The sequence below is a fragment of the Emys orbicularis genome, chromosome 6 (genome assembly GCF_028017835.1).
Source record: "Emys orbicularis isolate rEmyOrb1 chromosome 6, rEmyOrb1.hap1, whole genome shotgun sequence".
Lineage (NCBI taxonomy): Eukaryota > Metazoa > Chordata > Testudines > Emydidae > Emys > Emys orbicularis.
The window spans coordinates 108170001-108195980 of NC_088688.1; the positions used below are offsets into that span (position 1 = coordinate 108170001).

General features: G+C 39.8%; 1 protein-coding gene across 1 annotated transcript in view; it reads left to right on the forward strand.

Moving 5' to 3' along the window:
- MPDZ (multiple PDZ domain crumbs cell polarity complex component) overlaps positions 1–25980 on the forward strand; it is a 123903-nt gene that overhangs the window by 32588 nt on the left and 65335 nt on the right. The window contains exons 10-18 of the mRNA XM_065405917.1: positions 4165–4253; positions 5801–5996; positions 7404–7493; positions 10265–10314; positions 12133–12279; positions 13824–13988; positions 18377–18565; positions 20955–21164; positions 23195–23311. Coding sequence (XP_065261989.1) covers positions 4165–4253; positions 5801–5996; positions 7404–7493; positions 10265–10314; positions 12133–12279; positions 13824–13988; positions 18377–18565; positions 20955–21164; positions 23195–23311 — 1253 coding nt within the window. The remainder of the gene's footprint in view (positions 1–4164; positions 4254–5800; positions 5997–7403; positions 7494–10264; positions 10315–12132; positions 12280–13823; positions 13989–18376; positions 18566–20954; positions 21165–23194; positions 23312–25980) is intronic.

The window sequence follows — 25980 nt, forward strand, 5'->3', positions numbered from 1 at the left end:
TCAATTGCCATAGCAAGGAAGGAGCACAATTTATGTATTCCCCTTCTTCTAGCACCACCTACTATCACCTTGAAAAATACAAATTAAATTTCAAGTGTAGAACATGTTGTGGGTCTGATATCTGACTCACAAAAGTGAGGCTGTATGTCTGAAATGTTGCTAATTGAATTGCTCCATTGCACCTTGGTATATTAGGAAATCTTACTGCCTAAGGGAATGGCTGGTAAACTTACTTATTCCTCCAACCAAAAACCTTTGTTAAAGAATAGCCATGGTTGCACAGAAGCACCAACACACCTTTAAAAAGTTGGGAGATCACTATCTGAGTCCTTGTCTAGCCCTTGCAAGCTACAACTGCATTTTCCTTGTGGAGCTAACGGGCTCCTTTATCATTGCATGGTATGTTGAGACTTTTAGCAGTGTTGCCCTAGTACAAAGGCACTCAGCTTCCCCCCTCCCCCAATCCCAGACCTTCTGCAAAGCTGTGGACTGTTCTAAAACATATAACCCAATGAAAAACCCTCTTTCCTCTCTCTCTCTCTCTCTATATATATCCATGTTTAATACTCCAGCTCCCACAAAAACTGTAATCAACTCCTTATTCCTCCCCAAGGCCTGCTCTTTCTTCCTACCCCCATGTTCCTGCTCACCATCCCACGTCCCTACTTGCCTGCCAGTTATCCCTCAGAGCATACTCTCTATAACCTCAATGGCCTTCCTGGCTCCTATGTTCTCTGTGAAGAGTGGAGCAGGTGACTAAAGGAGACAGGATGGCAGCATTGGAGAATAGAAGCAGCTGACAGATTGTGTGTGAGAGTGAGAGTGAGTGAGTGAGGTGTTGATGGAGACTGTTTTCATTTAGATATTGAACCCAAAGAATTATTGAGAAAAGCAGGGCCCACTTTTTAAAAGGGAGCATTTTTAAATGCTCCTCTGCAAAATGCAGTAAGTGTTTTGCTAAAATGACAATTTAGGAAATTCATTTATCCTCTGGTTTTAGTCTACAAATTTGGAGATTATAATTTTCAATCATGAAAGTGTGAAACACGTGTATTGTAGTCCTGCTTTGTGTGTAGGGTTGCTAACTTTCTAATTCCAGAAAACCGAATGCCTTTGGCCCGCCCCCTGCTCCGCCTGTTCACCGAGGCCCCGCCCCCTTCTCACTCCATCCCCGCTCCTTCCGTCACTTGCTCTCCCCCACCCTCTCTCACCTGCTCATTTTCACTGCAAGGCCCAAAGAGGCATATTTATTGTTTTGACAAATGTATTATGCTAAGTTCAGGTTTTATTTGTTACAGAATGCTAGAGCTGGCAGCAAGATAGTCAAAAAGGGTAATTAAAAAAAAATGAAATTTCACAAAGGTTTTCATGATTCTTTCCTTCCCCTCTTCCCATTTTTCGTAACCAGCTCCATGTCTTTTGTTCACTAAAGTTATTGTAATTTTATGTGTGGAATTAGGACCACACATTATCACAGCTGCAATGGGCCCATTAAAGGCCCACTCCTGAAGTTCAAATACAAATCCATAGAGCACAACCACAGAAATGCACACCTGTCCAGATACCTATATAAACAAATCTGCAGAAACTGACTCCCACACCTACATGTATTCTTGTGTATACATCTAGCATGCACTAACACGTATACTTCCACATTATTTATTATTACAATTCTTGTTTAGTGCCTACAGGCCCAACTCAGGGCTCCAGGGTGGTAGTTGCTGGACATACCCATAAAAAGAGAGAGTCTGCAACAAAGAGTTTGTAATGTAGCTAGACAAAGGTGGGGAGAAATGTCTGATACATCGGCTCTTCTGCAATTACTAGTCAACAACATTCACTTTTAAAGAAATAATACATTCCTTTTAGAGTTCCCTTCTCTTTTAAAAACTTGTTATGAAATGAATACACACACATTTTATGTCATAAATTTTTTTGTGCGCAAGCCAGCAAAAGGAATAAAAGTCAAAGAGTTAGGCTGCAAATTTTATTCACACAGGTATACACACATGTGGTAATACACGCACCTCCCTACACAAAGACACACAGTCTCTTACACACATACAATGCATGCATGCACACACTTGCCTACACAGAGGCACCTTTTCATACACTTTTCCAGGGATGCCTAAATCACCCACCTGGGAAGGGAGGAGGGTGGGCTGGAGAGGAAAAGATGGGCTGTGTGTGTGGAGGAGAGAGGATGGGGAGGGAAAGCGGCCAAGGACGAGAGCAGGTTGGGGATGAGAGGGGGCAGTGAAGGAGAGAGGAGGGGACGTGGGGTGGATGTGGATGCAGGGAGAGGCAGAAGGCTACAGGTGCATGAGGATGTGGGGGTCATAGGGATGTATAGGGACATAATGGGAGTGCAGCAGTGTATGGAGGTGAATGGAGCGCAGGGCTGTGGGGGGTGGGGGACATAGGGGTGGCGGCTCTGGGAGGTGGAGAGGATGGGTGGGAGAGTGCTGTAAAGGGTACAGGCCTGGGATGGGTAGGTGTGTGGGGGCAGGACAGGATGGGATGGGGGAGGGATGCAGTGAGGGGGATGGAGGTGCAGGGGGTGGGACGGGGAGGGATGCAGCGAGGGGGATAGTGGTGCGGGGGGGTTGGGACGGGGCAGGATGCAGAGAGGGGGATGGAGGTGCAGGGGGTGGGACGGGGAGGGATGCAGCGAGGGGGATGGGGGTGCAGCTCCATTCCCAGCACTCGGAGACTGGGATACACATACCTGGAACTCCTGGGTGCTGGCAATGGGGCGACAGACCATGGTGCGCCGCAGGGCACGTACCGCAACTTGAGCCCAGCCACACGAGGAGCGTGAGGAGAAAAGGGCCAGGCAGCAGCGGGAGAGGCGTGCGCCACGCGACCCCTCAATAGCTGCCTGCTGAGCACTTGCGAGTTGCGTTCGCACTAGTTCCTTCCCTGCCCTGACCCAGCCAATGGAAGCTGCGGCTGCGGGTAGGGGGTGGGGCAGCACACGGACCATCCTGGCCACCTCTAACGCTAGGAGCCGGACATACCGGCTGCTTCCCAACCCGGGAGCCACGTGGCACAGCGGCTAGCAAGTCACTCTATTTGTGTGCAGTGCCCCGTGCTATCTGTTATCATTTTGGGGGTGGGTTAAGACATGAATTCCAGCTATGCCAAGACAGATTAAAAGTAGAGCTGGTTGACATTTTTTTGATGGAACAGTTTTCCATTGGAAAACACTGATTAGAGGGAATAGAAACCATTCCAAAGGAATGTGTCAATTCCATTGGAACTTTTGGCAGAAACCAGACCTGCAGGCAGGCTGTCCAGCTCTCTTCCCAGACAGGCAGCTCCCCGTCTCCTTGGGCTGCGGGCAGCTTGGACTCCCAGGCTCTGCAGCTCCTTGATAGCTCCGTCTGCAGTTCCTGTGGCTCACTGGGTCCTCTGGCTCCATGGCTCATTGGGCTCCTCAGCTCAGTGGAGCCAGGACTGGAAATTTCTGAAAAACTTTGTTTTGCTCCTTCTGAAACAGAATTTTTTGAAAATGTTCCTCCTACAGAAAATTTTGCATATCTGACTTTTCATTCCAAATTGGAATGAAATATTTTTTTGCAAATGCAAAATTTTCTTTGGGATGGAAACTCCTCTTCTTGTCCAGTTCTAGTTACAGTGCTGTCCTAATTTACAAAGGCAGTTTTTTCAATCTGTAAGTTCTTCCCTCTGGAAAGGGAAAGCCAAGCACATATTTGTTCATTCAGACATTTTAAAATATAATAGAAAAGGAACCATGTTTCTTTGTCATATTTACAATAAACAAACCAGGGGATGTATGCATGATGCATGATAAATTTCCTTGCCTTTTGGGGTTAGGTCAGACCTGTAGCAAGGGTTCTGTGGAGTTTTTATAGTCAGTTTTGTCAGTCATGGTTAGAATATTTGCTTACTGTAAAAGGTCTAGTCCTGCTTTCATGGAAGGAAATGGGGGTTTTGGATGGCTAAACACGATGAAAACACTGATAATTTTGTGAAAAGAATAATGGATGTATTATAATTAAAATTTACACTTCCTTTATGGCATTTTCCTTACCTCACGTTGATACCACATTTTTTTTGAGGGGTGGGGGGAAGGAAATATTGTTACAGAATTTGGACAACCTTTGGTATTAAATATCTTTTTCTTTTTTAAAATCCCAGAACCTTCTGGTATTTTTGTGAAAAGCATTACAAAAGGCAGTGCTGTTGAACATGATGGTAGAATCCATATTGGAGATCAAATTATAGCTGTAAGTAAATACGGAGATAAGACTTATACAGCCAACTCTGAGTATGTGAAGTTATTTGTATGAGAAAATCCCTCCTATTACTGTGGGAAGGTTTTTGTTGTTGTTTTTGGTAGATATACTAGTATCATTTTAGAATACTTATTCAAACAGATAAAGATTGGGTGTGAAATGACAGATAGTGTGACAAAATATTCAATCAAAATGAACTATCTTTCCGGTCATGCTAGTCATATAAGTAAGTGGGGATTTTCCCCCCTTGTTTGAAAGAAATCAGTGACACTTTGTTTTCTTTTGGCAATAGAGAGTTCTTTATTTCTACAAAATACTTGCTTGTTCAGTAGTTCCAAGCAGACCTAATAAAATATGCCACTACAGTTCTTTAGCAGCTCTGAGATGAAATAAATTCTTTTAAAAAATACTGACATTAAGGGTGAAAGGCTGGAAGGTTTTTTTAAACTTCTCTGAAGGTTCTTCATAAGATGTATTGTGCGGGGGGATTCAGAATACAAATGCAGGAATCGTTTTTGTCTAGAAGATGTCAGAACTGGCCTCTTAGCTATGTGCAAAGAAAGAGGAGAAGGAAACTACAGTATGTGCATGCGCACATGCATACATACAGTTAAAATAACTGAGTATGAAGTATGTATATTCTGTAGATAAGACCATTACTAGGGTGAAGGGATATGATATCATTGGTAAGTTTTTGAAAGATAAAGATAGCAGGGAGGTAGAGGAATAGTTTAGGGTGTTTTAGGTCTTGGGGGGAGGAGGAAGAGTGTATTACTAAGAGTTATGGAATGAATTTGAGAAAAGAAAACTTAGGCTTGTTAGACCGTAGAAGAGTTTCACAGTGACAGTTGTGTAGGCCCCATTACTCAGCCCTTTAAAAACTGTGGACTAGACAAAAAACGTAATGTAATCCTTGATTGGCTGGGGAATTGGATTTGATGGCCTAGAGTAAAACATCTTTTCCATATCTAATTTCTGTGAAGCTTTGATAAATAGCGATTAAACAGGGAAGAGGTTTTGAAGTTTTAAATATTGCATATAATAGGAATATTTCTAGACGACTAAGAGATGCTTCCATTCTTTCCTTCTTATCTCCTGCCCATACCCAGTAATCACAGAGGACGTTTGTTCTTGACTTTTTTTTTTTTTTTACATTCACTTTCCAGACCTTTGGGAGCCCTAGTGTAAACAAAGCTACTGGAGGCCTACCAGAATTTTAAGTGCTTTGCTATGTAACACTGCTCACAGTAGGTCTACACGATAAAGGGCTAAGAACACTGGTTGCAACCAGGAGTCTGCTTTCACCATTGCTATTATGGCAGTAGTAGTAGTGGGCTATTATAGGCACAGTGCCTGGTATAGATAAGGCCACAGTGGCATTGAGGTTTTTTTCCTCTGTCCCCCCTTGTTTTGTGCTCAGATTAAACAAGTAGTGCCCTAGGCATTTTATTTTGCCTTGGAGAAAAATGTGATTTATTTTTTTTGAATATTTTATCCGTGTAATGGCTTGCTGGTTAATAAGATGTTTAATCCTTCAGGTGGATGGAACAAATCTTCAGGGTTTTACCAACCAACAAGCAGTAGAGGTTTTGCGGCACACAGGACAAACAGTTCGACTCACTTTGATCAGAAGAGGGCTTAAGCAGGAAAATCACATTCAGCCCCATGAGGACTTCACTGCTGCTGTTGAAAAGGACTTAATTTTCCAAACTGTGGATAATGGCACAGCCAAAGGTAATTAAAACTGGCTTTGCTGTAGAGTAGCTGGAAATATTTTTCTTCACAGGATATGAACTGGACGTGTTGAGCCTAGTTAATTCCTAGTATAACTCAACTGAGTTCAGTGCTGCTTCACGAGGGATGAATTCAGCCTGGTACATTTTAATCAGTGAATCAGTGGCATTATTCATGACATTTCTAAAGCAGATTTTGAAATCTGTGCACTAGTCTCTGCTAATTTGCCCTAAGGCTTTGGTCTTTCAAGTCCTTGCTTCATGTGAGGCAACGAGTGCAAAGTTGTGTCATGGCTCAAGTGTGAGTGAAGCTACATACAAGGACAAGTAGGGTTAGCAAAGACGTACCTTCTGCAGTGAGCAGAGGTAAATCTCAGGGGTATAAGGGCAGAGAGTATAAAAGGGGAGTGGTGTGTGGGGAGAGAATGGGCACATCCTGGACAATTGGTGTCTGTCTTGGACAGTGCTTCAGGTGTATTAGGTGTACCCAGGTCAGAAGTCCCTGTGAAACGTAAGGCTTGCCAGTGACTGAAATGCAGATTAGCAAGGTTTTAATGGAAGCACTAACATTATATCATGTATTCACTTCTTGAGATGCATGTGTACTACCAGTAATTTGTTAATATTTTAGATGATACAATGCCCCCATCACATCGGCTCTGTATGCATGTAAAGAATTCTTAAAACAACTCATTTAATTCATTGATTATTGTCAACAGAAATAGATCCCAACTCACAAGTTAAACCATAATGATCCCCTTCATGCAAAATCTTGAGAGAATAGAATCCCTTTACGCTGTGTCTTGTAGGTTAGCACTCCTCAGGCTCAGCTGAAGCCATAAAGGAAATAAATTGCATGGCCAAGGGCCTTCCTTTTTACTGCCCAGAGATTTCCAAACCTGGTGATTGCAGTTTAGCTAATCTCAATTTGCCATAGTGGCACATAAAGGGAGAAGCAGTCTATGAATTAGCCAGGGCCAAAAAGATATGTGACTTTATAGCTCAATGTCAGCTCCTTGACAAAAAAAAAAAAAAAAAAAAAGAGTTGGTAGATGAATGTTAATGAGAGTTGCATGTCCTCAGTATCCAGCAATCACGTCCTTATACCTCCAAATAACAATAATGGATCTAGCAACTTATGGACATTCTTTCTTCTTTTATTGAAAACTTTTCATAAAAAACAACATTTAAAAGAAAACAAAACTTCTTTTTAAATGCACCACATCCTGCAACCATTTCTTCAACACTGCAGTAAAGAGCCAGATCCTACAAGGCATTGAGACCCTCTTTCTCCCCCTCACCCCCCGCGGTAACTTGGTCATTTAGCACCTTACAGGATGGCATGGGAGAGATCTTGATGAGCTTTAAAATGCATAGAATGACTGAGGATCTTCTTCTTCTTTTCCAGAACAGTGTGAAAGAGAGCAGGGATCTCCACCACTGCCGTGCAGTGCTGGTGTGGTACACATTGGAGAGGACAGTAAACAACAAGAATCAGGTTCTTAATATTCAATAGCATTTTTCCTGTGAAAATGCACTGGTATGTGCTTACATAAAAAGCAATCATTTTGTACAGGTTCCCCAGTGTTAACTGCAGTACATGTCTCAGATTATACAGGTGGCCAATGGAAGTAACCAAACCCAGAAGAGAGTTTCCAAAATCTGGTTGTATGAAAGCAAGTATTGTCATTGAGTGTAATTGTATATACTTAAGACTAAGATGTACGTCTCAGCGTTTAAGGCAAAACATGAGGCAGTTTTGCTTTGGCAAATATCCTTTTAGTTTAGTAAACTAATTCCAGTTAGTGTTACTCATTAAATTCTTTATTTTTCATGTTAGGCATTTTCATTCCAATCTTCTGTGACCATCCAACACTTGTAATTCTTGTGATAGACTTCCCTGTGATATATCTCCTAAACTGCCTTTATTGTGGAGGTCTCTATTCTCTGATAGTGTTTGAAATTGAGACACTTCTTGCTCATTGGAACACTGTGACTTTCCTGTTCTCTTTCCTGAAATTCTTATTTTCTATCTTCCTAACTCTTGAGCTGCTATTTCTCACTGATGTGCTGTGGAAGGATATATTATCTAATACCATGCTCTTACAGTTTCTTGATTGGCATGTAACCGTTCTGTACATTCCATATCTAGGAAGCAGCTGAAAAATGCCATCACAACTAGGTCTCTAATTTAATTTACTACTTTTCTGAGTTCTCTGTAGGCTGGTTTCTGTCATTCTAGATAGATGATCAAATTTATTCATTTATTTATTTTTAAGAGGTTCCGCTCAGATGCTTCGTTCCCAACTGAGTCTTCTGATCTTGGGAAAATATTTTCAAACATGAGTACCAGTGGACATCTAAAGAAATTGCCTTATTTTTATTTAAGTGCCTAAATATAGACTAGAGCTGGGATTTTTAAAGTAGCCTGAGGGAATTAGAGAACCATTTTCCATTGAAAGTTGATGAGAGTGAGAACCTAGCTCCGTTAGGCAACTAAAGCTGGGATTTTGACATGAGCCTGTCATTAGCGCCCATGTTTGGAGAGTATGTTCTTAGTATTCTACTAACAATTCAATCTTTGTAGCTTTGATATCGTGGCTTTCGCTTGGTCACTCTAGGTTCTCATTGGTTTGTGTCAGTATCATCATGAGAATCCAACTCTCTGTCTGTGTCTGTTAGCTCTTTTATCTAAACACTGTTGTTTCCTTTCCTAGAATTGAATCAATTTAAATGAGAAAAAATGAACAATAGAAAGCTGCTATTTCTTTGTAGTTTTCAGTTGCATATAAACTTTAGATCATGTTAGAGTGACTGGAGTTTACTGCCTTGTTTAGCACATGATTGTTTCTCATAGCATTCTCCTCTTTTGCCCCCTTCTTCTTTTCTAATAAAGCCTTTGTTGTTCCCATAACCTCTAATGTATATGTTTTCTCTTTTTATGAAGAAAATTTGACTTAGGAATTTCATTCTTCCACTGCCCTCTAGGGACCACAGTTTCAAAAGCAGCCTCTAAATTTGTGCTTCCAATTCTGAGGGCTTGAAAACTCAAATTCATGTGTGCGAATTGGGTACTTAGACTCTTGTCATGTAAGCTGCTCTACATGCGCACAGGTGCCTGCTCATAAGGAGCAGTTTGCAGTATCAGCGCCTTAGGTATGTAAACATCGAACTGGCTCTCACACAGTGTGTGTGTGTGTGTGTGTGACTCAGACATTTGGGGCATGCTTATAACTTGTCCCTCCACATTTTGAGGTTGGATTGAGGCTACTTTTGAATATTTGGCCCCAGGAGTCATCCGTATGTCTTTTTCTGACCTATACTTCCAGCTTTTTGTTTGGACTTCATGTGTTTGGGAAAAACATATATTTAAAGCTTTATACTGTATCTTACTGGTACCAGTTTTCATTTTACATCAGCATGCAATAGTATAATTTAGATATACCTATGATATAATATGATTTTTATTAAACTGAAAGTGTAAGTCAGTTTAATGGGTAAAAACAGCATTTAGAGCTACCACTGTTAGTCTTTTCCTCACAGTTCATAAAAATGGGCTATGTTATAAAAAGGTAGAAGGTACTTGCAGTTTCTCCATTAATAGAAATGAGGATGGCACAGTAGAAGGTAACCAGAGAAACCCCCAGGGTCTTAGTTATTCAGGAAAGTCAAATAAGTGAGGACTGCATTCTTTGGAAGAGAGGAGTTGAAAGAAGCTTCTTGAAGCATACACAGCACTGAATGGAATAAGACTTAGTAGGTGTTGAAGGCTATTTGGGCTAGTGTTAAATATAAAAAACAAAGAGACACAAAAGTAAGCTAAAAAGATGTTTTTCTGAAGGAATTTTAGTATGAGCTCTTCACTCTGCAAATGTGTAATGTTTGAAATATACTACTAAGGGCAGCGATAGAAACAAATAGTATAAGTACTGTAGTATTAAAAATAATTTCACAAGTATGTTATATAGACAAAATGTTTGTGTGCTGCAGGTGCAACTCTAAAGCTGTAATGGAGCAAACCATCTTTCCAACCCTTTTTTCCATGTTAAAATTGCAAATGTTCCTGTATGCTAAATCTAAAACCGGGGAGGAAACGCATGTTGCACTTTTAAATAATGTATGATAATATTTTCAATATTATGGAATACTGTACCAGTGTTGCCGCAGTCCAGGTACTTTACTCACTATAGAAATAAGATTGTCAGGTTTTCATTGTAGTAATCTCAATACAATTTCTAGGTTTCCAGCTAACTTCCACAGGAGAAGCAGTATTGCAGAATAAATGGCAGAGGATTATGGGTACAAATTATGAGATAGTGGTATGTAAACTCTAATTATTACTGTTAAATGTTCTTTCTAGTGCTTACCTATAACGTTTACTGCATTCAATTTTGCATTTTAAACTACCGATTCACAAAATGTGTTGGTTTTTTTTTTTTCATTTTAAATGCTGACTGTAAAGATTTAATTTCTCCTAAATACATTTTTATGCAGTAAGCCAGACAAGCAAAAAATAAGCGCAGGCTTCTGAGCAAATTTATTATTTGCCGGAAAGTGGATTTTTTGGGTGCTGAAACAATTCACAAATTTAGTGAATAATTTTGGCCAAATGCAAAAGAAAAATTCAGAAGTGTCAAAATGCGTTGATATTTTACAGTTCATTTCAAAACAGCATTTTGGAAATGAAACATCATTTCATTTTGAAAATATCGATTCAAATCATCATTCCAGATGTTTTGTTCAACCCGAATAAAAGGTTTTCATGTTGGTAAGAAAAAATGAAAATATGCAGTTTTGGTTCAAAATGAACCATATTTGTTTCAGATTTTTGATCAGCCACTGAACTGAACAATCAGTTATTCACTCAGCTCTACTTAGGACCCTCCATCCACTCTGTGTAACGAGTGAATTGTTTTGATTGGTATAATGATCAAACTACTGTATGAGGCATTTATAATAAACAATGAAAACACTCAATGAAGGGATTGATTTTTCAAAATTGCATGCCCACAAGTATACACTCTAAAATGTGTGCTCTATTGCAATGTAACTTTTTATGTACAGTAACTGCATTTGTACAGGCTAAAGGGGTAATTTTGTGTGATAATGACCAGGTACTTATGTAACTGTCCATTAGTACAAGCAGTTACACTATTTGTATATGCAATTGTGAAAATAGTATGTACTGAATTTAGGTGGAAAGAGCCTCCCCTCTTGTGCACCCAGTGTAAGGGTAGCCAGAATTTCAGTTTTTGTGCTCAGGAAATTACGAAGACTTTTCTCCTCTGTACTCCCTGGAAATATGCAGCACCTCAAAGGAGTATGCAGGGCAGCGGGAGGTGGGGCGATGGCTCCAATCTCTCCACCCCCATTCGCTGACTAGTACAGCTGGCAATCTACAAATGTAGTAAATTTCATTTTACAGACATGTATGGCATCACACGTGTAGCCACTCTCTGCTTGAGAGCTCCAGTAGGGAAGTGTCTGTGTGGAACACCTAATTGTGAATCCATGTCTGTTGTGTAGAAGACCCAAGAGAGACAAGGTGGGTGAGGAAATATATTTTATTGGACCAGCTTTCAAGCTCCAAAGAGTTGTCCTTCGAGTCTGGGGAGAGCTCTGTGGAGCTCGAAAGCTTGTCTCTTCATCAGCATAAGTTGGTTCAATAAAAGATATTACCTCACCCGTCTTCTCTCTCTCTCTCTCTCTCTCTCTCTCATCCTGGGACCAACACAGCTACAACAACACTGCAAGCATAGAAGACATTCCTTTTAAAAAAACTGTATTAGCCTTTGCAGCTGCATAATTTCTGCTGGATTGAGCCCTTTGATTTTAGCCTTCATTCCATTTGTTTGGAGTTCCACCTGGACACCTTTCATCTATAGGGTAGTCTTTGCTACCAGCAGTTATAGTCCTCTAAGTAGAATGGGAAGTTACAGCTGGCTGCTTCCTTTCAACTTCTGTGGTGATTCCATCTTGTGTTTGATGTAAAACTAATGAGCAAAGATGCTCTTTCAAATGAGTGAACTTGTAGTTTAAAAGCAGAATATATCTGACAAGTCTAATATTTCCCTTCTGAAACTACTGTTTCTTTGTATGTGAATTTGACTGAAAAATAATTTTCTCAATCTTTTTAGGTGGCTGAAGTTAACAAATTTAGTGAAAGCAGCGGGTTAGGGATAAGCTTGGAAGCTGCAGTGGGACATCATTTCATCCGATCTGTTTTACCAGAAGGGCCAGTTGGACGATGTGGCAAGCTGTTCAGTGGAGATGAACTGCTGGAAGTAAGGGAGAATTACCACTTTAATTTGCTCCTTTATATAGCAAGGTTCTGAAAAGGTGGCCTAATTTCTCATGTAGCATCTCTTGTAACACACAATTCTTTAAATAAAATAAAATAATAAAAAAATGAGCAGCTGCTTTGTTGAATTTTCAAAGGTACAGTATGTAATGGCCCAGAAGCGTACAAAAATTCTGGATTTAGTCAAAACATAATTTTAAAAAATTGATGTAAGTTTGGTTTTTACGAAGGCAAGAGAACAATAAGATTCATCGTAGTCTATACATAGTGCTACTGTTCCTACCTAGCTCTGCTAATATTGTTCAATCTTTACCTGCCGTATCTTTGCTTTTCCTTTTCTGGGGGGGCTCTCTCTCCAGACAAGAGACCCATTCAAGCTAAAACTTATGGTGGTTTATGATGTGAATACATGTTTTTTATGGAATGACCAAACTCATTACCCACTTTTGACTATTCAGTTTCAAGCTTATTTTGGATCTGAGCCTGCTCAATGAACTTTCGTAGAAGCAGGGTTGGGTCCTATATTGATATATTTGTGCACAAATCAGAAAACCAAAGGAAGTGAAGAGAAGAAATTCTTTAATTGGCTGTACACTGATGCTGGGAGCTTGGGTAACAAACAAGAGGAATCAGAATTGCTCGTCTATGAGTATCAATTCAATCTAGCGGGTATTACTGAAACCTGGTGGGATGATGTGCTAGACTAGAATATTAAAATCAATGGTTATAACCTATTTAGGAGGGACTGAGTAAACAAAAGGGGTTGGGGAGTGGCAGTCTATGTCAAAAATGGCATTACCTGTTTCTGAGTCACTGACAACTCAGAAGAAAATGATTTTGAATGCTTATGGATCAGTGTTCTAAGAGATAAAGCACAAGATGGGGTACTAATTGAGTCTTGCGACAGACCACAAAATCACCCTAGGGAATAGGATGACTGGCTCCTTAGGGGCCTGCCTGTATAGGAAGAAAAGCTGTGTGATCATGGAGAACTTCAGTCTGAATGATGTATTAAAACATCCTTGCTATTTCTAAATATTATAGGTGAGTTTCCTAACTCAAGAAGAGTTGTGTCCAACATTGGGGGAAGGGAGAGAATTCTATATTAGACTTCATCCTGATGATAAAGAATTATTGATTACTTAACTATAAATTAGTAGTAGCTTAGGTACAAGTGGTCGCACACGTCTCTCTCTCTCTGCGCCTCCCTCACCTACTTCTCCCTGCTTGTTTGCTTTAAAAAGGGCCAGATTCACAACCCATTGGAACAATCTACGAAGTATTGTGGTGAGTTCTCCATCACTGGCAATTTTAAAATCACGATTGTATGCTTTTCTAAAAGAGAATCTCTAGTTCAACTGGAATTATTTCAGGAAAGTTTTGTGCCCTCTGTTATGTAGGAGGTCAGGCTAGATGATCAGAGTGGTCCTTTCTGGCCTTACAATCTGTAAATCCATGCTAACAAGTTTATTCTCATTTTTATTCTTTGTCATTCTACTGAATGTGCTTTGTTCTGTTTTTCCTCAGGTGAATGAAATATCTTTGCTTGGGGAAAATCACAAGGATGTGGTAAATATTTTAAAAGAGCTGCCTATCAAGGTTACAATGGTCTGCTGCCGTCCCATTGCTCCACCCGTCAGTCAGTCAGAGTTGGACAATCTGACCCTCTCTGAGATTCAGCTCACAGAAAAGGTACTACTGTTAATTTAAAAACAACACCTAATTTATTTATTGTTATTATAAAATATACCTTATTGTAAACCAACAAGATTTCATGTAGAAAGATTTGAAAGACCATTATAGTTTTAAATTAGCGATGGAAAAGGACAAACTTTCCCTCAAACCATATACTAACTCACCAGCTCTGATTAACACAAAAGAACTGATTGCCTTGCATCATGCCTAAGATTAAGCTTTTGTTATGGGTGTTTTCAATAAAAGTCAGGGACAGGTCATGGGCAATAAACAAAAATTCACAGAAGCCCACGACCTGTCTGTGACTTTTACGAAAAAAAAATAGCCTGGGGGAAGCTAACAGTCAGAGCGCTGCCAGGAGTTGACCTCCAGCAGCTGTTCCAATCCTGCCGCTGCTCCTGCCCTTGGTGGGGGTGTGGACCCAACCATGGCTGTTACTTCAGTCCTGGAGCTGGTGCTCTGGCAGCCCTGGACCAATCGCTGGCTAGCTGCTCTGGCGGCCCTGAGGCCGGCCACCACAGAAGAAGTCATGGGAGGTCCCAGAAAGTCATGGAATCTGTAACCTCCATGACAGAATCGTACCCTTAATCATGCCCTAAGAGAAACGGACATAATCTCCATTTGATCCCTGGTGAAGGAAAATTCCAGAGTCAAGGTCTGAGAAACTCCATAGCAAGGATTTCTTAGTGAATTTGTAAATTCGGGGGTTGTACCCTATGACTGGAGAATTGCTAGTATAGAACCTATTTTTAAGAAAGTGGGGAAAGATCCATCGAACTACAGGGCTTTTAGTTTGATCTCAGTTGTATGCAAGGTCTTGGAACAAAAGAAAGTAGTTAAGGCCATAGATGTAAGTAGTAATTATGGTGTGGTTTTAGAAAAGGTAGATCTCCTTCTTTGAGAAGATAACTTATTTTTAGACAAAGGAAATGCAGTAGATCTAATCTGCCTGACTTTCAGTAAGGTATTTGATTTGGTTCCACATGTGAAATTATTAGTTAAATTGGAGAAGATGGGGATTAATATGAGAATCGAAAGGTAGATAAGGAACTGGTTAAAGGAGAGACTACAGTGGGTCATATTGAAAGGTGAACTGTCAGGCTGAAGGGAGTTAACTAGTGGAGTTCCTCTGGGATTGGTCTTGGGGCCAATCTTATTTAACATTCTCATTCATGACCTTGGCACAAAAGGTGGGAGTGTGCTAATAAAATTCATGGATGACCCAAAGTTGGAGGTATTGCCAATATGGAGGAGGACCGAAATATCATACAAGATCTGGAGGACTTTAAAAACTGGAGTAATAGAACTGGGATAAAATTTAATAGTGCTAAGTGCAAGGTCATGCACTTAGGGACTAACAACAAGAATTTTTGCTATAAGCTGGGGATGTATCAGTTGAAAGTGATTGAAGAGGAGGAAGACCTGGATGTATTGGTCAATCACAGGATGACTATGAGTCAGCAGTGTAATGTGGCCATGAAATAGGCTAATGCCATTTTAGGATGAATCAGGCAAGATATTTCCAATAGAGACAGGGAGGTGGTAGTACTATTATACAAGGCACTGATGAGACCTCATCTGGAAAACTGTGTGCAATTCTGGCCTCCCATGTTTAAGAAAGATGAATTCAAACTGGAACAGGTGAAGAGAAGGGCCACTAGGATGATCAGAGTAATGGAAAACTTCGCTTATGAGAGGAACTTGGCTTGTTTAACCTAATCAATTGAAGGCTGAGGGGAGATGTGATTGCTCTCTTTAAATATATCAGAGAGATAAATACCAATGAGGGAGAGGAGTTATTTTAGTTAAGCACCAGTGTTGACACTAAAACAAATGGATATAAATTGTATGTCAACAAGTTTAGGCTTGAAATTAAAGGTTTCTAGCCATCACAGGAGTGAAGTTTTGGAACAGTTATCCCGGGAAGTAGTGGGAGCAAAAAACCGAACTGACTTCAAGACTGAGCTTAATACACTTATGGAAGGGATGTTATGATGAGATTGCCTACATTGGCATGTGGCCCCTCTGCAACTGCTAGTACCAAATATTTCCAATGTCCAGAGATGGGGCACTAGATGAGGAGGGCTCTGAGTTACTACAGAGAAACCTTTCCCAGATGTCTGGCTGGTGTGTCTTGCCCACATGCTCAATGTCTAACTGATCGTCATATTTGGGGTTGGGAAGAAATTTTTCCCCAAGTCAGAATGGCAGAGACCTTGGGGGCTTTTCACCTTCCTCTGGAGCATGGGTATGGGTCACTTGCTGGTTTAAACAAGAGTAAATGGTGGATTCTCTGTAATTTGAAGTCTTTAAATCAAGATTTGAGGACTTCAGTAACTCAGCCAGCGGTTAGGGATCTACTGCAGAAGGGAATGAGTGAGGTTCTGTCCTCTGCAATGTGCTGGAGGTCAGACTAGATGATCATGATGTCCTTTCTGACCTTAAAGTCTATGAGAATACATGCCATGCAAATGGGCATACATAATACGGTAAATGAGCATAGCTATGTTAAAATGTGAATGTGGTGTTCATAAACTCAAAGCTATGTGCAGACAGGCCTTCTAAACATGGAGAAATGTCCTCCATATTATTATTAATAATAACTAGCAGCAGGACTTTTTATCAGGAGATCTCCAAGCACTTTATGAAAGTGGTCAGTATCCCCATTTTACAGTTGGGGAAATTGAGGCACAGGGAGGTCAAGTGACTGATTTGCCCACGGTCACTCAGAAGGCCAGTGGCAGAGCCATAAATAGAACCTCGGTCTCCCAAGTCCTAGTCCAGTGCTCTGTCTACTAGGTTACACTGAAAATTAATCCAGGCAATATCTGGAATAACTATACTCCTGGTCCTGTATAGATCATGTTTTGACACTGTAAGGAGCTCAGTTATTGCACATTTCTGAGTAATAGCGGAAAGTGGATCCTGGGCTGCATTAGACAATGTTATCAGATTTGTAATATGACATCTCCAGATACTATTTGCACACACTCCATGAGGTCGATCTCTTTATCCGTTGGCTTCTTCAAGAATGTTCCTATCTCATAAATCTGTAGAGTGGCGACGTGGGCGTCACTCCATACCTTCGCAGAACACTATGCGATTACTGGGGGACTCTGCCTCCGATGCCATCTTCAGCTCCATAATACTGTCATCTATAACTGACCCGACTCCAAAGCCCCAGCCCTCCAGGAGGGATCCTGCTTGGGAGTCTCCTACAGTGGAGCTCCCATAGGGACACTACTTGAAGAAGTTACTCACCTGGTGCAGTAACGATGGTTCTTCACGATGTGTGTCCCTATGGGTGCTCCTCAACCCACCCTCCTCCTCTCTACTACGGAGCTCTTGTCAATGACTCTGGGGTGGAGAAGGAACTGAGGGGGATTAGCTCCCGCACTGTCTAGCCTTGTGGCGCAGCACGAGGAGGGACAGCACATGTGTGGGCCTAACAGACACTGATCCCAAAGTTCTCCGATCAGCAGTGCAGGGATGCAGGCGCACCTACAGTGGAGCACCCATAGGGGGACACATCTCAAAGAACCCTTGTTACTGCACAATGTAAGTAACTTCTTGTCAGTGCTCTCAATACTGCATCCGAATGCCTTGCTGCTGTTGAGATGCCATTGCATTTGGTATCATTCTTAGTCATACAACTGGTATTGCACATTATCGCCACATAAATGTGGCATCTCCTTTTGATTGTGTACATCACAGAGGTAGAATGTGGGTTAAGGCATAATTCATTACCTTAGAAACCATGTTTGTAAACTTTACCCACTTAGTATATCTGTATGTTGGAGTAGTGTATGGCGGTTTCTGTAGAGGGAGATTCACCATGTATTTTGAATTTTGTGCTTATATGGCATATGGAGCAAAATTTGTCTCCTCACTGCTAAACATCTGTATTCCACTAAAGGAATGAATACTGTCAATACTATTAAATCTATTAGGGTGCAGGTTGCAGATGTGAACTGTACATTTGTCGAAGAGTCTGAGATGATAGATGTAGTATAAACGTGTAGATAGCTAGAGAGAATGATTAATTCTGCATGCAAGAATCCATTTGAATGCACAATACCCCATGTTGGAAGTGCAATTTCCTGTGGGATTGCATGTTTTATGACAGGCATAGACCCTGTTCTTTAAAAGTATAACTTTGATATTAAAACACTTGAGCAATGATGTTTAATCCTTCTGTATTAGATTTATTATATACTTTTGTTTGTTACATTCCCTAGATACTCTGCACCATCAGATAAAATGAAATATAACCTTTGAGCTTTTATCTCCATTTTGGTGTGCATCACTTGGTACTGGTAATTCATTAAATTTTACATGTGCCACATTAATATTATGGGGTTGGTGGGTTTTCTTTGTCTTTCCAGTCTCATGTAGACCTTGGTGAAGTCATTGGCTCCTCAGACACAGAGGGTACTGGCTTGGAAATGGCTGATGTAGGTCAGAATATTGACGAGGTGCAAGGATCTCCTTTGGCAATGTGGGAAACAGAAATACAACACGTTGAGCTGGAGAAAGGGAGCATGGGACTTGGCTTTAGCATATTAGACTACCAGGTAACATCTATATTCCTTATTTTAACAGAAGAAGGTAAAATATTTTGTATTGAATGTAGATCCCATCCATCTTATAAATATATATTTTATATGTGAGGTGAATGAAAACCAGACAATATTCTCATGTTAGAGTAACCCGGTAATAAAATTTTCATACTCCTCCTGGGTCTTACTCAGACATCTCATTAACTATATTCTTCATTCCTCTTATTATATTAAGAGCACAGACTATCAATCCAGCCCAAATAAATAAATATTCACATAAAGGGCTAGGTTTTTAAAAGGCGCTGCTTCCTATTCTTTGAGTGCAATGAGTTGTGCACACAGTTCAATGTATTCAGGGGTTCTAACCAGATGATTTGCACCTGCAGTTAAGTACTGAGCGACACAAGTGTTCTGGTTTGCATCCAGAGTTCAACTGCAGTTGAAAATTATGCCCACGCTTCATTTCTTATGGATAGGCTAGAGGGTGGGTCTTTTGAAAATACACCCCCACAGTATTTCTTTACATAGTGAGCAGTTAAGGAATATAATAGCATTACATTGTCTAATAATGGTTCCATATTCTGAATTCTGGAGATTATCAGATAAATGTACAGTTCTTGTGAACATTTTGATATTTACTATGAACATATTTCATATTTATTTCTATCAGTTCTTTGAGATTTCATGAAATTGATTTACTGTTCTCATGTATAATATGGAAAAGTCATTCATAATATTTATGCTTCTTTTCTCTCAGGAATATGAAGGATGAGCTAAATTTAAAGTATAGTTTATATTTGGAAGAAGTTTTGTCTTTATTTCTAGCAATTTTTCAGTTAATTCTTAATTTTGACTATAGTTACGGTTACATAAGCATGAGTTGTTTCCCCCCCCCCACGCCCAATGAAAATGAGCGAGTGAGGGAGGGTGGGGCAGAGTGAGCAATGGAGGGAGGGGGGACTGGAGTGAGCGGGGTAGGGCCTAGGAGAAGGGGCAGGGCAAGGGTTTTCAGTTTTGTTCCGTCAGAAAGTTAGCAACCCTAATGTTGAATAATGGGATAACTGTAAGCAGATTCCTTGAAAGGGGGGAAGATAATCAGTGTGACAGGTAAAATGCAGTCCCATCTCAGATAATGCTCTTGGAGGAAGTTGTGAAGGCTGCTTCCCACTCAAGTAATGTCTCCAGAGAGATTACACTCTGTAAGACATTTATTATGTGGTATTGTTTACCACTCTCGCATGGATCTCTACCTTATTATGTCATACTAATTCCCATGGGTTGTCAGGGATCTTGTCATTTCTTCATATTAACTCTCAAGAGGCACTTGTTTCCATATTTTCAGTTGTACAATTTGTAGTGCTAAGCTAGCATCTTTTCCAATACTTAATATATTGGCATGGAAAGTTGCTATGGTATCTAAGTTGAAGTTGCTAAATGTGTTGATCTAGGTACCACTATGTAATTTAGGGTTTTAACCACTAAGCTTTTAGAATTAATAAAGCTTATACTGTATTATGTAATATCCTACTGTGCTTGCACAGCGGAATGAAAGTAACATATTGTGGGAAATTAACGTCTGATGTTTTAACTATGGTCCTTGTGAGAGTCTGTGCAGTATTATGCAAATGTATATAACTCCGATACTTTAGATTTTGTTATAGAGATTAAGTTCCTGTTCTTGGTCTTTGATTACAGTATGTTTAATTAAAATGAGTGTGTCAGGGAGTGGGGGATTATATTTTTAAGTGTTAAAAGCAAACTTTACTCTTTTTATATTGCATTGTTTATAAAGTGCTTCATAAACTTACTTTACAATGGCATGTGTAAGTCTCTATTAAAATGCCTGTCTCATGTACGTATAAGGGCTCCTCTCTTATTATAAAGTCTCTTCATGACTGAGTGAGATCAAGTACTACGAGCTGCAAGGAGACTCTAAATAAACCCTTTGGTCCATCAGAGCCCAGATATGTTAATCTTCCAAGCTTTTATCCCCAGGCATTTGAACATGTGGAAGGTTGAGGGCTGGAGAGATGTTGTTACAGTGGAAGGTGTTTGTTTTAATTGCTGGCATGTAATTCTTTGTTACACTGGGAAGTGCAATCCATGATTCAGTAGCTTTACTGTGAAACTAGATGATGTAAAAGCACTCAGCGCGTGTGAGGACTAATTATTTGTGCTTTTATGTATCAAAATAAATGACTAAATAATAATAAGGCCAAATCCAGAGGTCTTTTCTAAGTGTCCTGAGCCGTTACTGAGGTAAGCTCACTTTGAAGAGTCATTTGGAGTTTTCCCGAGTAAGGACTGAGTCAGGACCTCAGGAGCTGGCCCATACAGGGTAGATAACTTTTTATTAATTAAAAATAAGCATATGAACTGGTTTCCTCACTTTGTTTTCAATTAGGACCCAGTGGACCCGGCAAACACAGTAATTGTAATCCGCTCATTGGTTCCTGGTGGTGTTGCTGAACAAGATGGCAGACTTCTTCCTGGAGATCGGCTGATGTTTGTCAATGATATCAACTTGGAAAATGGCAGCCTGGAGGAAGCTGTACAAGCACTGAAAGGAGCACCAGTAGGAGCAGTTAGAATAGGAGTTGCTAAACCACTGCCTGTAAGGATTGGGCTCTAGATGATTGATTTTCATATGTTGCTGGCCAATATCTTTGCTTAGTCTATGACTGCTTTTGTGCCACTCAGATGGCATAAAGCTGCCAAAAGGCATTTTAGCTGACTCACTGAATCTTCTCCTTGCCTGTGGGAAATCCCTGGGTGGTACAGAGCTGGTGTAGTACTTCTACAGCCCCTCACTCCTGCCCCCTATCTATGGGGCGTGGCTGGGGAAAGGGGAATGATTGGAGCATCCCAGCTACCAACGCAGACACCTAGGGCTGTGGATAGCGAGGCATAACTTAGCATTGTCCTGAGGATGCTCTCAGATAGGAGGGTATGTGAAGGTGGTTTAAAGCCAACCTTATGTCACCTTTCCAGAGCTGTGCTAACTCTGGTGTTAGTCAGGACTTACTGAAACATATAGCTATTTAATATCAAACATATTTAGATTATGCTCTTTATGTTAAAAAATGTGTACACTTCAGTTCATCCAGTGTAAACCTAATAGTTATACTGAAATGCTATAGTGTTTCAGCTAATTGGAGTGTGAGGCTGTTGTGCAGTTGCTGACCTATAACTGTAACATTATCTGTTATTAATTCACTTCTGTGCACTCTGGCTGGGCGGGGGTCCTAATTTGAACGATGAATTCAAAACACGTTGCAAACATTAATTAAACCTCAAATGATCCTTCTTCGTTAAGCAAGATTACCCACATTTTAGAGAGAGAGAAATTAAAGCACTACTAAGAGGGTAAATAGCTTGCTCAAGACCACATAGAGAGACATGAATAGAAGCCAGAGCTCATAGAACCATATGCCCTTCCTCACTGACCAGGGAAACCTTTGGGATAATCACAAAAAGAACAGGAGTACTTGTGGCACCATAAGCTTTCGTGGGCTACAACCCACTCTAAGGTGCCACAAGTACTCCTGTTCTTTTTGCGGATACAGACTAACACGGCTGCTACTTTGGGATAATGCTTCTTTGAATAATTACAGAGTAAAAGCAAAATATTGGGCCAGATTCTCCCCTGGTTTAAGTTGGAATCAGTGGAGCTACACCAATTTCCACCATCTGAGGATCTGGCCCATTTTATTTTTAAGACTGAGTAATTTTTTTCTCTCTCTGGAATGTTACATTCCCACAGTCCTTTCCTGCACAGACTTCTCCTTGATTTCAGATTCTGGCTTTTAGGAGGTAACCCTTTAATAATAACAAAATTTGCAAGGAATTTTGTTTTGTTTTTTTTTCATCGAAAGAGATATTTTTAACTTGTTTCCTGTAAGAAACTTTTGCAGATTAGAAAGAAAACTGCATGTTGCACAATAATGTTTCTTGCAAAACACATTTTTCAGAATTAATATCTTGTTTAAAGCATGAAAGAGGATGAGGCATGATTAAATGTTACTTTTCTCTGGCTTTGTATAAAGCTTCAGCATTAAATATTTAACACGTTACACTTGCTGAGTTCTGCCACACTAGAAATAATATTTTGCTCTATGGGGGTGTTCGACAGATGCACCTAACAGCAGCAGCAAATTACATGGAAAAAAATTGATGCATCTGTGCCATGCTGACTTTTGTCGTCCTCTAGTGGCTGGCCTACATAGAGGATAAGAGCTCACTACTGCTACCAGCTAACAGTTACTCCTTTAGCTCTAGTAGTAGAGGCCTATTGTTTCAGTGATTAAAATTCTGGGCTCTGTACCCCTGGGTGGACCATGTGATGACTGTTTTAGTAAATGCTTAATTATGGGCAAAAAATACAGAAGCATTAGACTTACATGTACAGTATCTTTAGACACTAATGTTGGCTATCCCAATGTTTCATTACTACAGCAGGTAAAACAACATGAGAAGATTAAAGTATATATAATTTTATTTACCTCACACTATAATTTTGATTGAGATAATCTCTCTTCTGTACTTGGTATTTATTTGCATTTCTAAAACTCCCTTAACATTACTGACTCTGCATGTCCTGTATACTGGCCACTCATCCAACTCAGAGCTTCATTCTTTCTGCAGCTTTCACCAGAAGAGGGTTATATTTCTGCTAAGGAAGATCCCTTTTTCTACACTGCCCAGTCACTTGAGGAGGAAGGGCCAGTTGATGCAGCCCTCTTCCATGCTGAGCTGGCTCTGGTTAGTGGGCACAACTTACCAAGATTTCTGTTAAAACCCTTTTAACATTGTTTTTTGCCTTGTCCAAATGTAATGAAAAGTCTTTGATTTTTTTTTTAAAGCGTTTAGCCTCACTTCACATGTGACCTATCATGATCTCGCCAGATATCCAGATGCTGTAAACTGGCATAGATCCATTGAAATCAATAGAGCTCCACCAATTTGCACCAGCTGAGTATCTGGCTGGAATGTTTTAGCTACTGGAAAATAAGAAAATATTTGGCTGAGATTTTTTCAAAGCCAGCTAAGAGATTTGTGTGCCCAGTTCCAATCGTAATGATGGGCACTGGGCATTCAGACTTCATAGGTGGCTTCGAAAAACCTTGCCCTTTGTACATAAGCTTTTATTTAATTACATAGTAGAAACTTCTATTTACCAACATGTGACAATGTTTGAAAAGTCAGTCGAACTCTGTTTTGCCTTTAAATGACATTCTTGCTGTTCAACTTTCTTTAAAAGTTGCCTGCATTTCTTTTTATTAGTGATCGCAAGATTTGAGAGTATAAAAGCTATGGATTTTCACAGTGCAAGCAACTTGCATGAAGTGTAGATACTTTTTATGCATTTTGAAAAACTGCCAATAGGAGTCCAGACTTTTAATGTACTCTTCTCTTTATTCGCACAGACCTGGGTCCTGAACTTGCATGATGCTGAGCACTTACTTAGAAATATTGAGTACCTTCAGCTCCCATTGAAGTCATATTTTGATGTAGATATGAGTTGAGAAGTTTAAGTTAAATTTATAAACAATTGTCAGCATCCTTAAAGAGGATGTTTCATACAGAAAAAAAACGGTTGAATAGGAGAATTAAATCCTTCCACGTGTTTGTCATAGCTTTTTCTTAGCTTGTTTGTGAATTACAAAAGTGCTTTTTTCTAACAATGTCGTTAAATCCCACTGTCAATATCCTCTTCCTGTTCAGTCTTGCTTTGCTGTCATGGTACAGTATTTATAATATCACAGTTATTTTCCTGACAAGATTATGACTTTATTGATACATCAAAGAGAAACTAGGTTGTGGGTGAGAAATTTCCTTTATTGTTAGTTTGCTTGAGTAAGGATTGAGTAAAAACTGAGCTCAGAATTTGACCCACAGATTTTGCCCATGCAGCTCAGGTGCTCACATTTCAAGGATGTTGATAAATTTTGAGAGGGTTCAGAGAAGAGTCTGGAGAATGAATAAAGGATTAGGAAAAACATGAGTTATAGTGATAGATTGAGCTCTTTGAGTCTATCAATTTAGTTTAACAAAGAGAAGGTTAAGGGTTAACTTGATTATAGTCTTGAGTGTCTACAGGGGGAACAAATATTTAATAATGGGCTCTTCAATCTAGCAGAGAAAGGTAAGTCATGATCCAATGGCTAGAAGTTGAAGCAAGATAAATTCAGACAGGAAATAAAAAGGAAATTTTTGACACTGAGAGTAATTAACAATTGGAACAATTTACCAAGTGTCAAAATGGATTCTGCATGGCTGACAATTGTTTAATCAAGATTGCATGTTTTTCTTAAAGATCTGCTGTAGTAATTATTTGGAAGAAGTTCTATGGCCTGTATTATACTGGAGGTCAGAAAGATGATCACAGAGGTCCTTTCTGGACTTGGAATGTGAAAAATGTTTGAAAATAATGCTGATATATTAATAACAATACAAAAAATGAAATAATTATAAGATTTAAATTTTCATAATTGGGTGTCTAAATTGTATCTGCGAAATGGGAATTTGCTTGTGCAGTTACAAATTCAAGACTCGGAGACTGCAAAGTATATGCAGTTTCTTGTTTTCCATTTACAAATATAGGGCCAAATCCTGAAGTCCTTACTCACTTTACTCAATCCTTATTCAGGCAGTTTAGACTTTGGTCTAAATTTGCCTGAATATGGACTGAAGGTAAAATTCTCCAAAACACCTTAAGTGACTTAGCTTCCTAAGATGCCTAAATCTCCTTGGTAGTCAATTGGATTTGGGTTCCTAAGGTCCAGATTTTTAAGGATATTTAGGCATCTTAGTCCAATTGAAGTGGGAGATAGCTGCCTAAATACCCTTAAAAATCTGACCCTTAAATGCTTAAATCACTTTTGAAAATGGGACTCAGTACACTTTTTAAAAGAGCCTGAGTTAAAACTAAGTTATAAGCTCAGGATTTGGCCTGTAGGTTTTCCGCATGCATTTTTAAAAATTCAGAGGAAAGTCTTTGACATCCTTCATCTGGCCTGTTGTGGCCTAGCAACATGTATTTCAGGAGTCTGAGTTAGGTATGTTACGTTGTATATTTTGGAGCATAATCTACCTAGCAGAAGAGCATATTGCATGTGCTGTTGTACCTAAGCACAGCCGAGTCAGTTGAAGACTGAATGTAAACATTTACTCTGAATTGTGTAGGGACGCAAGGTAGTACCTTTTTTTTTTTTTTTCTACACACACACACACACCTTTGATAAAATTGAGTCTGTTATGACAGAGGTCCATTTGCGTGAGTACAGGGGTCTCAGTGGAAATATAAAAGATATTGCTCTAATCCATGGTCATTGATGCAACAGAAGAAATCAATCCTTTTGAGACATTAAAGTCCATTGTGACAATTATCATAATTGGAAATCTGAAATTACTAATTAATAATATGATTA